This window comes from Mastomys coucha, unplaced genomic scaffold, assembly GCF_008632895.1.
Source record: "Mastomys coucha isolate ucsf_1 unplaced genomic scaffold, UCSF_Mcou_1 pScaffold7, whole genome shotgun sequence".
Lineage (NCBI taxonomy): Eukaryota > Metazoa > Chordata > Mammalia > Rodentia > Muridae > Mastomys > Mastomys coucha.
In genome coordinates this window covers 22965390-22979652 of record NW_022196913.1, presented here as the reverse complement: position 1 = coordinate 22979652, position 14263 = coordinate 22965390, and the positions used below count along the sequence as shown (strand labels likewise).

The 14263-nt window shown below is 38.1% G+C and overlaps 1 protein-coding gene across 1 annotated transcript in view; it reads right to left on the bottom strand.

Annotated features, from left to right (window-relative positions):
- Vps41 (VPS41 subunit of HOPS complex) overlaps nt 1-14263 on the bottom strand; it is a 162947-nt gene that overhangs the window by 130190 nt on the left and 18494 nt on the right. The window contains exons 3-4 of the mRNA XM_031359611.1: nt 7655-7759; nt 1635-1712 (exon numbers count right to left, since the gene is read on the bottom strand). Coding sequence (XP_031215471.1) covers nt 1635-1712; nt 7655-7759 — 183 coding nt within the window. The remainder of the gene's footprint in view (nt 1-1634; nt 1713-7654; nt 7760-14263) is intronic.

The following is a 14263-nucleotide window of genomic DNA, read 5'->3' as shown; positions in this document are numbered from 1 at the left end:
CTTTCTGGCAACAGAACAAACAGGTATGACCATAAATCTCACAGGCAAACACACAAGCTCTAAACAATGCATACTAAAGACTTTTAAAAGGGCAAGCTTTTCTTTAATTTGGGAAGGCATGTGCAATGTACCACACACACACACACACACACACACACACACACACACACAGAGCTACTCAACTGCATTTTCATGTTAGCAGGTAACAGTGGAAAGGCCAAAAGCTTAGATAGCCAACATGTGTAGCCAGTGTCTGAGGTCTTAGAAGACGGAGGGTAGGGATACATTCTCATTGTCAAAAATGAACAATTAAGAGAAAAACAAATAAACAAACAAACAAGCCAACCCCACAGTTGTCCTGATGGAGCAGGCCAATGAGAGCACCTATCTGGGCCCTGCATTCCTTTTCCTCTTCTGTATCACATGTTGGCTAAACTGCAATATCCTATGACAGGTCTTGCAACAAGAGCTGAGGAGTTTTGCTGGTGTTGTTGGTATTTAATATCACCCATGCCTCCCACCCCACCCCACCCCACTAGAGAAATGGCTTTTGCAGAGCACCTGGGCTCAGTTCCCAGAAGTACATGATGGCCAACAATATTCTATAACTCTAGTTCTGGCATATCTAAGCTCCTCCTCTGACTTCTTCATACACTAGGGACACCGGTGGTGTACAAATATACATGCAGACAAAATACTCATACACAAAAATAAAATAAATAAACTTTAAAAACTTAACAGTTTCCTCAAAATAATCATCTTTTTACCCCACATTTTCATAGTCAAACAAAAAACAGAAGTTACCAATGCCTTTAAGGTACTGATTAAACATTAAAAAATCAAACTTCAATTGTAACATTTCTTTCATCCTTGATACCAAAAGTCCCAACTAAGTAAGCCTAAAAGCATTCACATAAAATATTTGCACTGTGTATACTAGAAGAGAGAAACTGATCCACCAACACTATCAGTAAAGCGTCAATAACATCTGGCAACTCAATGCGATGGCAAGATGATTCAGCCATCAAAGAGGGGTTCACACACAAAGGACCCAACAAATTCTGAGGACATCTATATTAGCATCATTCACTAATAAAAACAGGATCTTCCTGTTTTAATAACAATTGATCTAGAACAGAGATTCTCAACCTGTGGTTCGTTTATCAGATATCCTGAGTATCAGATATTTGCATTACAATTCATAATAGTAGCAACATTACAGTTTTGAAACAGCAAAGAAAATAATTATGTGGTTGGAGATCACTACAATATAAGTAACCATTTTAATGGGTCATAGCATTAGCCAGGTTGAAAACCACTGATCTAGACATTCCACATTGCCAATTAAAAATATATACAATACATATAATATTTTAAATCAAAGTAAAACTATAATGACTATAATGAACCAAAACATTGCAATTATATAAATTTATACAAATAGAATATATACATATATACACATCAGTCAAATATATGTATACTTATATCTACAGTTCTTTCTCTAATTCACCTTCAAAACATTTAGAATACACTATAAGTTTTAGACTTATACTCTTACCATTCAAATTGAATTAATATCTTCTTCTTATGCTATCCGACTGTTCAAAATCACAATTTTAGCATATACTTACTACATCAAACTTCTGAGTGATGTTTCCCTGGACGTCAAGTAAATAAACCTTGCCATAATGTGTACCCAGTGCCAAAAACTGTAAGAGAAATGGAGATGTCAATTAATAAATATGCTGTGTATTAGTATGCAGTTAATAAAAGCCTTTCAAAGTGAAAACACTTAGTGCATAATATCTGCAATATCTTGGAAGATAAGCATTCCCTAGAAAAGGCAAGGCCTCCAGCTTGGGGGAAATGACAGAACCAGGCCTATTTTACCGTGATAGCGCATCCCAGCTGTCAAAATGACTCATGAGGACCCTCATCTACTGACAACTAATGGTGTGTATGAGTTCTGTACACAATGCCTGACGGACTGAAGCAGTAAATTAAAAATGCAGCAGTAAAAGCTCAACAATGCTACAGTTAAACCCAAAGTCGGAGGAAATGATTAAGAAACCCTACCTAGTTTAAGGTAAATGTGAGAATCTAGGCCATCATTTCAGGCCCATGGGGTAGGGAAAAAAATGCTTAAAAACAATAAAATATTGTTTCTGAATGGAAAAATCCATGCCATATTGAGGGATAAAAAATCCCTCAGATGTACTTGTATCATCAGCTTTAGAATATCTCTATAAATGGCTCACATAACCCTGGGCATAAATGTTTATATTCCAATGCAAAAATAATCCTTTCCTGTCACTTAGTGACTGCTGGGCTACATATTCATTTTATGATATCAGACTAGTTCATGCATCCCACTGTTTCTTTATTCCTCTGAACTGATCCTAAACAAGCCAGAAGAAACTTAAGGACTACCTGAAATACGACATGAGATTTTTCTTCCTTTTCATTTCTCTAAGCTTTACTCAAATAGTCCAGAATCCCCTGTATTTCACTGCATGTGAGCATGCTTCATTGCAGCCTATAATGAAATGCTCAAATTCACAGGCACTGCTAAGCATTTCAGTCAAGCAGTACAATCTTTAAAAAAAAAAAAACACCTCCCAGAAAGTCAAGATTTGAAGGGATTTATCAAAATAGAATTGCTAAAAATGAAATTTCAATTCAGGCACTTAAAATACGAAGCTACATTAAAGAGGAACCACAGAAAGGGGAAAGGGGGTTCATTAGGAATTCATCCCCTGCAATGCCTTTCACTCCTGCAAGGTTGCCTTTTTTCAGGAAGAAAAAAGTCCCCTGGGTAAAAAAATCAATACTGGTTAATAAAACATCAGGTGTGCAGACATAACTAGGGATGACGATTCCGCTGCACAGGCCTGCCTGAATGCACCAGGTGCCATGACGATTAGTCATCCAGGGCAGACAGCAAGCCTGGTGCAAACAGGAGGCTTGGGCGCGGCAAGGGAAAGGGAGAAGAGGTGATTCTGGGGGGAAATTAGTCTGAATATTTAAAGCAAGCAGCAATGCTTTCCCCAAAGCACAGGAACATTCTAATCAGAACTAGAGGACCCAAGTGGTTGTAATTTTATCTTCAGAGTGATACTGACGATATCTGAATAGGAGATGCCATATAAAATGCAGACCAAAGGCAAGTGATATGCCATTTGACGGCTTTCTGCGGTAAAAGAATGGGTCTTAAAAGCTCACTGCACCCCACGTATCTCACAGTATCGATTCTCCTCATAAATTCTGCATTTAGTTTGTTAGGAAACTAAGGGAGTTTGGATCCTTAAAATGCAATAATACTATGTCACTCTGCGGCATCACTGTAAAGGCCACTTAAAAATAATTATGTTTTATTTTATGAAAATTTGAGAATTTAAATAGAGTATTCTACTCATATTAATCCTTTTTCTTTTCTTTTTTTGAAAGATTACTGTTTTTAACCATCTGGAATAGATAGCAAAATATTATTTTGATTTTATAATTTTGATCTAAAGATATAATAAATTTGGACCATTTATGAAAAAATTCACAGGTATTTGTATGGCAAGCTATCTTTTGTTTAGGAAAGCATGTAACCATTTAAAATAGTAAATGAATGCTACTGTGCTGAACTAAGCAACTAAATGCCCTTATAAATAATGTTTAATATGCTGATCATCTTTATTTAATTACCAAAATCATGGATAATTCATATAATCTTCTGCTAATGATTTTGACTAACTTAAAATGCAGCAAACATGCAAAGTACAAAATTCCCACAATAATAACAGAATATAAGAACAGACCCTTAAAATTTTATTTTCCTTCTAGCCATTAAACATCATGAGGTTTGGGGCTTAGTGGGTCAAAGTGTTTGCTGCTGAGACAGATGAGTTTAATCCCTAGGATCCATGTGGCATAAAAAGAGAACCAATTCCACCAAGTTGTCCTCTTACCTCTATACACACACTATAGCTGGCTCATGACTATATATACACATATACTGTCTCACACACACATACTCTACCTATACCATGGCTTGCTCATACCTATATATACACATATACTGTCTCACACACATACACACTCTATACATATACCATGGCTCACTCATACCTATATATACACATATACTGTCTCACACACATACACACCCTATATACACACCATGGCTCACTCATGCCTATATATACCCATATATTGTTTCACACACATACACAATAAATAAATAAATAAATATATAAATAAATGGAAGTTGGTCAAGGTAGAGAAAATAAAAAACTACAGAATGCTTACATGGAACATGCATGCCACCCATACTCCTTCCTCCTCCCAAGGCTCATGAATCATTGCAGAAATGGGGAAGGAAAGAGTGTAAGAGCCAAAGGTAGTAGAAAACTATAAGGAAACATTCTCTTCTGAACACAGCACATTTGAACTTGGCTGCAACAGTTGCACAAAGTCTGTGCAAGCCTAACCAAACCAAACCCCATATAAGAGTCACGGACATCATCCACCCCTAAATATGCGGCTGCTGGCAATTGTTAGCTGCTGGGAGATAGTCAGTTTTCTCTTAGAGTACAGCCCCTGGTAAGTTGGCCATTCTACAGTAGAAGGCCACATACCCAAGAATATCAGGGCAGCACAATTTGGTCTTTGACAGGTATAGAAAGGAAGAAAGAAAAAAAAAAGAAGAAGAAAGGAAGGAAGGGAAGAAGGAAGGAAGGAAGGAAGGAAGGAAGGAAGAAGGAAGGAAGGAAGGAAGGGAAGAAGGAAGGAAGGAAGGAAGGAAGGGAAGAAGGAAGGAAGGAAGGAAGAAGGAAGGAAGGAAGGAAGAAGGAAGGAAGGAAGGAAGGAAGGGAAGAAGGAAGGAAGGAAGGAAGGAAGGAAGGAAGGATGAATGAACAATGAGGAGAAAGGAACAGACCTGGGACTGGGAGGAGTTGGAGAAACATACATACAAGGGTAAATATAATTAAAATATAGTTTATGAAATTCTCAGAAAATGATTTTTTTAAATCCTTGAGCTACTTAGGTATTAGAGTTTGGGTTGTTTTGGTTTTTGTTCTTTGTTTTTGTTGTTGTTTTGTTTTGCCTAAAAATGTGTAAAATCTAGGATATATAATCATAAAAAGTTTTCATGTCCTCTTTAATTTAATTAAAGAACTCCAGCTTGCTTTGTCAAGGGTGGACATGTAAACCTACTAAGTGCACAGCTGAACTTCATGTAGGTGAAGTAGATGGGTTGATAACAGGTCTCGGTATCACCAAGTCAAGGAAGCACGCTGCGCCATCTACTCAGCCCTTTCTCAAGTGTTTCACAATATTCCACGTGCAGCTACTAGGACAGCCTTCAGGCACACATGAGGAATCAGGTCCCAGGAACTGACGAGACTTCATTAGAAACAGATACCAAGTGCAGACACAGACAGAAATAAATACTGAAATGCAGAGCCCAGGAGGCATGTGGGATGCAGAACATATGCCTAGTATACCCTGTATTCACCCCTACAACTGAAGAAACAAAGCCAAATAAAACTGAAATGCTATCAATTCAACTGGAATCTTCTTAATATAAAGTCTACAAGTCTACATGCCAGCACTGACAACCCTTCCCAACTATCAGGCTCTCTGGCCAATTGTGTATGGTGTTAACTAAAGGGCAAACATGCTTTCCACTTCATGCATTCAAATGATCATTCAAAAAGCATACGAAAAGAATTATAATGTACTTAGAACATGAACAAACACAACATAAAGATTCTGCTACAATGAGGAAAATAGATATAAAAGCAAGCAATTGCAGTTCAATTTAGGACTATGTTTAAAATGGCAGTACCTGAAAGACCCACGGAAATAAAAAGAGTCAGTGTGATAAACAGACACAGATGGGTAGAAAAGCCAGAACAGAAACAACTTGCTTAACAGCATGAAGTTCTAGAACAAAAGACAAGAAATTATAAGTAGCTTTATACAGATGAAAGATCCATCTAATTCATGCCCAAGAGAAAAGGCAGGTGGTACAGTTGGAAAGACTAACTAACAAGGAGCACTGAATAATTACACGTCAGTGAAAGGTGGGAAGTGGAGGAAAGCAGAGTGGACAGGTCCAAATCATTAAGACATTAGGAATCAGCAAGATTCAAGGGACAAGACTGCAAGTTCAGATCAGAGTCTCTGGAAGTCCACTCCAGCAAAAGGGCTAGGAAGAGAACAAATGTCTAAGAAAGCAGACTAGACCATGGTATGTACAACAGTTTCAGGGAGAAATGATGAATGTCAACTACTAGAAGCTCGGGAGGAAAAGAATCTAGCATATAAGCCGGTGGCAGAATAGGACAAAGACTGCTACCACAGTCCCATGCCCACAGCAAAGACTACTGAGAGTAGCTCAATTACCCAGAGCAGGCAAGATCCGAGAGTACCTTACATGCCACACTGAAGACCTCAGCCTAACTATACAAGGGTCTACACAGTTCTATATTTTCAACATAATACACTGCAACAAAGAGGCAGAAGAGTCTAGACAGAAAAACAAGAATAGTCCCCCATTTATCAAGTACAGGATAAGGAAGACTGGCAGGTTCAAGATAATTAGCAGTTTCACAGGACAGAAACAAGAAAAATAGAGATTGGAACTCCATAGTCAGGAATGATGTTTGTGTGAAAAGGAACATCAAAATCTGAAGACAGTATGCAGAGGCCAAAGATCATCAAGTTCCAGTTACTAAAATTATCCATAGCACATATCATAGCAATGGAAGATGCACCATTGTGGTTTGAATGAGAATACTCTCAACCCCCGACCTCATAGACTCATATAAGTCACCAAAAAGTAGCGCTATTTGAAAGGATTAGAAGGATTGGGGAATGTAGTCTTGTTGGAGAAAGTGTGTCACTGGAGAGTGGGCTTGGCGGTTTCAAAAGCCCATGCCAGGACAGGCTCTATCTCTCTGCTTGGGAATCAGCATGTAGCTCTAAGCTACTTCTCCAGCATCACCCCTTCTTGCCACTATGCTCTTTGCCATGGTAATAATAACTAAGCCTCTGAAACTTAAGCCAGTCCCCAATTAAATGCTTTGTTTTAAAAGAGTTGCCTTGGTCTCGGTGCCTCTTCACACAATAGGATATGGTGACTAAGACAACCATAAGGAAGTGAAGTTCAATGGAAGTGAGTCTGAAGAACTACCAGGTCAATGTTCATCAGTAAAGAAGAGCAGAGCAGAGAGTTAGCTAGGGCTCAGCAACCATGGCATGGCAGCCAAAGGAGGCAGGGGACTCACAGCAGGGAACTTATGGTAAAAACAAGAGTAGACATTATCATTTAAGTGTTGAGTGAATCTAGGGATCTGTTTATAAGGGAACATAATCTGAAGCAAAAGGCATTAGTTGGGAGGCCAGCTGCAGAATAAAACAACAGAGCATAAATCCAAAGGATACATCAGAGGTGGGGATCTGCCATTTTTTGGAAGGTCTAAGGCTCCCACCCAGACTCACAGAGAAGAGGAGAACAGTGGACAATAGTATGGCCTCTACTACTATAATATAAGCAGTTTGGCTTCAAGAATAGACTAATGGTGTGACCCAATACCTTTGCCATATCAACAACATAGATGTCAGGCATCTGCAATACTCTTAAAGTGCTCGTTACCTTGTCATGGACCGTCATACAGCTTGCTGCATCCTTCTGAAGAATCTCTGTCACCCCATTGGAAAGCCTTTCATACTTCAGTTTGGGTTCCTCTTCACTCTCTTCCTACATGAGAAACACAGGAACAGTATCATAATTGTGGTTCTGTTTTGAACGATTCAAAATATACTTCTCAAGGTGAAACAAGAGATAGTCCTTTCATTAATTGTTAAAAACTGCAACTATAGATATAACTTAATATTCCTGTTTCTTTTTGCCAATTACATTTATATATATAATTTCACTGATAAAATAAATTCAAGAGTTGAAAACATGGATATTTGAACTTACTATTGTATTGTAAATAACTGTATATTCGACCTTACTTTATGTGGTAGGTACCTAAGATTTTCTCCATCTGCATAGTTAATGAATAAAACTGGTAATCAGTATTAATAATAATGACAAGTCAATAAATCCAGGATACCTATGACAGTCCTCCTCAGCTGGAATTCTTGTAAACTACAATAATAACTGGCCTAGCAACATATGCCCAGTAGTGCAACTAGTGCCATTAATAACTTAGGAGTAGCCAACAGCTAATGTGATTGGATGTAAAACCCAATCAATATGAGGAAACTCACGCCTGATACAGTAAACCTATCCAAGAACCTGCGCCTGGAGAGGTCGTCACACTCTCTAGAGGAGAACCTACTACTACAATTTATTAATCTGATATAGTTCCCAACTAGCTTCTAAATACTTAATATCCACAGCTAAGTGCAGCTTTGACCCACCCACATCAAAGCAGCCTCTTTTCATACCAGATAAAGTATTACTACAGAAAACTACAACCAGTCAAAGTGCAGAGAATAAGCAATGCTGAGTGTCCATGTAACCTTACCCCTGAGGCTCTAGAAATACTTCAGGAAATGGTACAGAAAATTTTAAGACCCAGAAGACTAGGAGATGTTAAGCAATATAGTCTCATCTGGACACGGCATGGATATGGTACCCATGAACTCTCAGCAATACAGTTGCCTGTAAAAGGTCACACCAGTTATCATTCATTCCAGCATGAATGGAGGACAGCTCATGAGGAACCAGGCCTGGTTGGACATGCTACAAGCAGTTGATAGCAACTGACAGGGAGAGTCAGTGCTCTTTGAGGGCAAGCTGTCTGGAAAGTTCATGCCCAAAGAGTCAGCCCTATGCCCACGTACTATGGACAATACTAATTGGACTCAATTGGTTTTACACATACACATACACACACATGCGGTGCACAAAAGAAGAGGACATGAGGGCTGGCGAGATGGCTCAGCGGGTAAGAGCACTGACTGCTCTTCCAAAGGTCCTGAGTTTGGATCCCAGCAACCACATGGTGGCTCACAACCACCCGTAATGAGATCAGACACCCTCTTCTAGTGTGCCTGAAGACAGCTACAGTGAATTATGCCTGAGCAAGCTGGGGCTGGAGCGAGCGGGCCAGAGCGAGCAGGGCCAGCAGAGGTCCTGAGTTCATTCCCAGCAGCCATACACATGGTAGCTCACGGCCATCTGTACAGCTACGGTGTACTCATACCCATAAAATAAATAAAATAAATCTTTAAAAAAAAAAAGAAGAGGACATGAATTTGAGAGAGGGATAGGAAAAGGAGTGGGAATAGGGAAAGGGGAAGGATATGATGAAAATTTATTATGCTCATGAATGAAATTCTAAGAAAAAAAAGGCATAAGCCTCATGCAATGGCTGGCAATGTAGGAAAATTGGCTTTGGTGGGAAAAATCATTTCCTTACACATGGGCTTTTTCCTGAACTGTCTGAGCACCTCAGAGGTATTCAGTTTCTCCCATCATGAATGACTCTAAGAACCAGGTAAAGCCTTACGCTTTCTTAGGCCTAGCCTCAAAGAATGCACACTTCATTTCTTCAATATTCTAACTGTGTGGGTGAGCCATGATTCAGTACGGGAACAGAGGACACAGGATGTAAATAACAGAGCATGGGAACTGGGAGGGAGGGGCACCATGTGACTACAGGAATATTAATGTCTAAAAGAAACATTTCATGAACACCAATGAGCATTCTTAATAAGCTGCCAGTTGTTGAGTTCCACCAAAGATGGTGTACATACTTTTAATTTTCCATGACTAAGAACTAAGAGCAAGAATATACACAGTATTCCTTATCCATATCCACATCCTTTCACAGATATGAAAAGATACTTTACAATAATCAATCCAGACTGAAAAAGTTGTAACATCCCCAAATGGATCTATTTTAACATGTAATATGACATAGCTAATTAACCAAGTATTTAAAAATGTGCAGGGAAGAGTACACCACCAATAAGCCCTAGGTGTCGCCCAGGAGGAGAAAGATGCTGCAAAGAAACCATGAGATGTCACGCAGGTGAGCTGTGTATTCCGAGGTAAATGTGTTAAATACAAATTGAATCCTGGATAGCAGCCCTTAGAATAAGATGCCACATGTTGCTCAAGTGTGGACATCAAAGGTGCACTCAATGTGAAAGTTAATTTTGGCCTCCCGACTATTTTGCATAAAAGCACTCATCCACGGACCATTAGATAAGCTTACTGTAAATAAGGTTTGGCTGCCTTATTTATAAGTGAAAACTAAGTAATTTCTCTCACATAAATATACGAAAATAAATACATTTACAACACAGTTCAGTGAAGCATTCCCACAAGATTTCAAAAGCCATAAATAAAGTGAAAACTCAGTATTAAGCACTTTATGTACCATTTCACGCTTTCCTGACAGGGATCCTTTATGTTTAGTTAAAAGCAAGCTAAAGGTGAATTTAAAGGCTTTTATTTTTTGCCTCCTTGTCAGAAGAAAGAAAATAGGAAATGACTCAGAGCTACAATTCAGAGGTTATTCTGCTATTGAAGAGTCTATATTACATTTTAAATAAAAAAAATTTAATCACAAGAATTTAATATCTAGTTTCACTTTAATTTTGGAAAAAAATTTAAACAGAAAAAAACCTTCGTGCAGTTTGAACTTTCATGGTAAATAACTCTGTGTTAATAAAAAGCAAATCAATAATTTTGTTAAATTTTAATAATCCTACAAACCTACAAATAAAACTATCAACAGACTGAGTTGAGATGACAGTTAAGTGTGTTACTATGACAACCTGGTGGAACAGAACACGCACTGACTTGCAGCTAAGTGAAGATATGAATAGAGTGACATTTACCCATACAAGAAAAGTTTGCAGCTTTCCTTCAAAAGGAATCAATTTCTCAACAAACATAGATTGGTACTAAGTGTATAGCACTTTTAATTAAAGACAGATCCTTAAACCATCCTATGAAACTCTAGTACACTAACAGAAAATAAATGTCATTTCAGGGCTATTTTTACTGAGTTTTGAACTTAACAGGAGAAAATCACTTTAGGAAATAACAAAGTAAGGGTTTCTCGGTAAGAAGTTCTAGGCAGCCCTTCCTTCTGTCAGTGTGCCCAGGGAGGATGACTATCCTGGGGAAGTTCAGGGCACCTCACCAGACTTGTGGACCAACACTGCATCAAGTGCATTATTCTCATCATTAAAAACCCATGGAAAAGCCGGGCAGTGGTGGCGCACGCCTTTAATCCCAGCACTTGGAAGGCAGAGGCAGGTGGATTTCTGAGTTCAAGGCCAGCCTGGTCTACAGAGTGAGTTCCAGGGCTACACAGAGAAACCCTGTCTCGGGAAAAAAAAAAAACAAAAACCATAGCTAATGGATTCGACATTTCCATCCTGTATTAATTTTGTCAATATTTTTGTTTTGCACATTAATACATTTTATACAGCTTACCACTGTTACATTCCAAATGAAGACTTGAATTTCACTTACAGAGAAAAAGAACAATGTTAGCTGGGCTTGTTGGTACAGACCTGTAATCCCAGCTACTCAGAAACTGAGGAGGGATGCTGAAGGCTTGAGGCTTACAAGGACTACATTTGAGTTCAAGGCCAACAATGGTAACCTAGCAAGATCCTCTCAAAATAAAAACACCTACTAAGGGCGGGGACATCAACCATTACATTTTCTATTTGTACTATTTATTCAGAAATTACATTTTTATTTCTGGATACCATTTCTTTATTAAATTTAATTTTAACTTTAGAAACCAAAATTGACATTAAATATACTTAGGAGGTGAGCTCTCACACGAAGCCCAGATTGAGCTATAGGAAGCACGTCTGAGTAAACACCACTCGGCAAGCACAATCGCTCTGCACAGAAGGCCTTCCCAGCACCGCTTCCCTTCCAAGACACCTCAGCTAACCATTAGGAAATTTAATCAGATGAGTGCTTTACCTGGTTTCCTGTCCTCAGCTACATCTGACTAGGGGCAAATCCTTTTAATAAATACCCAGTGTTTTAAGACTGGATACAATAGAAAGGCAGTAACATCCTCAAAGAATTTTTCAGTGTTAAAAGAAAAAAAAATTGCTCTCATGCAGCTTGAATTTCCACAGTAAAAACCAAGTGTTAATAAAAAGCAAATCAATAATCAACCATGGTTATGAAAGTTTAAAATAAAGGTTTGCTTCCTCTAGGACATTCTGTCTAGAACTCTAATTACCTCAAGGAAAACTGAAATGCTCAAAATTGTACTCATTCTTACAAGTTCAATATAAAAAATAACTATCAAAATCCAATATCAGAACATTTAAATTTCAGAATGTTTGCATTTTAAATTTTCTCTCATTACCAATAATTTCCTCCATATAAGATCCATGAAAAAGCTAACATTTCTGATCAATTATAATTTGTTAAAGGAAATGAAGAACATATACAAATAGGGAAATTATTAAAGGCATTATTGAAATTAATATCAATCAAAATACAATTTGAAACTCAAAACCAAAAAGAAATATTTGAAGGAATAGATCTATCTACCTCCACAGAGTATTATAAACAAAAGCAGCAGAAACAAATGAAAATCAGACATTACTAGACATATACATTTACTTAAAAGTGTTATCTCACAACACAGGACTCCTTGAAATTTAGTACAGGGATCTGAAAAATATGGACTACCCTTCAGAGGGGGCAGAGGGGACTTAGGGTAAGGAAAGGGATTTATAAAAAGACACTGCAGGTAAAGCTCAAAGTCAGTCAATGACTCAGGCCTTCAGCTAGCTTTCTAATGCCCCTCTGCAAAATGCACAAAATGACTGTAGTCACCTTAGTGGGCACTGTTAACTACTGTGCGCTATATTTCTTTTACAGAAGCAACATTTTATTTATACAAAAAGATGAGCATGTGATAAGAAGGATGACTTCATAGTGCCTTCTACAGTGCCAAAATATAGCAAGAAAACTACATAACGAAGCTGAAAGAGTAATTTCTGATTCCCATTGATAATACAAGGTATTACAGCTGTCTCAATGACCACACTTCTCAAGAAAGTGACAAGAAGATAACAGACACCGCCTGTAACAAAATCTCTGTGGTCAAAGCTTCTTGCATATCTTTCTATCAGGCTGCTGAGAGATAAGCAATTACATTCTTATATGAATGCATATAACGTTAACTTTTCATCTTATAAGGAATATTGCTAATATGAAAAAATCATTTTAAAAAGACTAAAATTTGGAACTGGTAAACTAACATGGATGGTCAGGTCTGCTTTTTGAAATGTATAGAGAAATCTCCATGACTCTTCGTATCTACCCATTATTTTAAAAAACATAAAACACTCACTGATACATAACTTGCAATCAGATGGTTCTGTTGCCCCGTAAGTGCCTGAAGTCACTGTGACCAAAATCTTGAGCATATGGAGAAAAGGCATTCTTGGCTTCTAAGGGGTCAGCGTGGGGATGAGATAACCTACACTGAACAAGACAGTCCTGGAAACCAAAATCACTCAATTAAATAGTCCATGGTGCCAAAGTTAGATACCAGCTTAATAAGTTTCTCCTAATGAGATATTTTATAGACACTAGCACCATTCACAGGAAGCATTCTCCCTATGCTTCTTAGCTGAAATGTATCATAAAATACTCTGCACGATGCAAATATACGCATATCTGGTCAGGAAAAAACTGAAGAATACACACCAAATAGTAAGTAAGCTCCCTGGAGCTCCACAGCCTTCATCTGTGGGACGCAGGGGATAACTTGATTTGTGTCACGGGAAAGTGGGGAAGGGATCACTGCTCTGACGTCTGGCCAATACACTCTAAGACAAATAAACATTGCATTTCTTATAAAGTAAATTCTATTTTATGCTACTTTTATAAAAATAAAAACAAATGCCACTGTTCAGTATCATTTAAACCACATCAACTTAATTGAAATCTCTGTGTTTTAGAGCTTCTCTCTTCCCTCAAATACTCTAACTAAAAAGGGAGAAGAAGTTGAGCCTGTAATAATTGAGGAGCACTGCTTAAGATGCACAAGTCAGGCAGCCTTCATAAACCCCGCTCTCTCCTTTGCCCTGTAGTATCAGAATTTCATGTTCAATTCAAGGAGAAAAAAAATAAGGTGAAGGTTCCCATGCCCTAAGCCACATACCATAAACAGGATCAACTCTCATCATTTATTTTATATTGGGAAAGTGATAAGAATATATAGAAGAGGAGGAAAATGAGAAA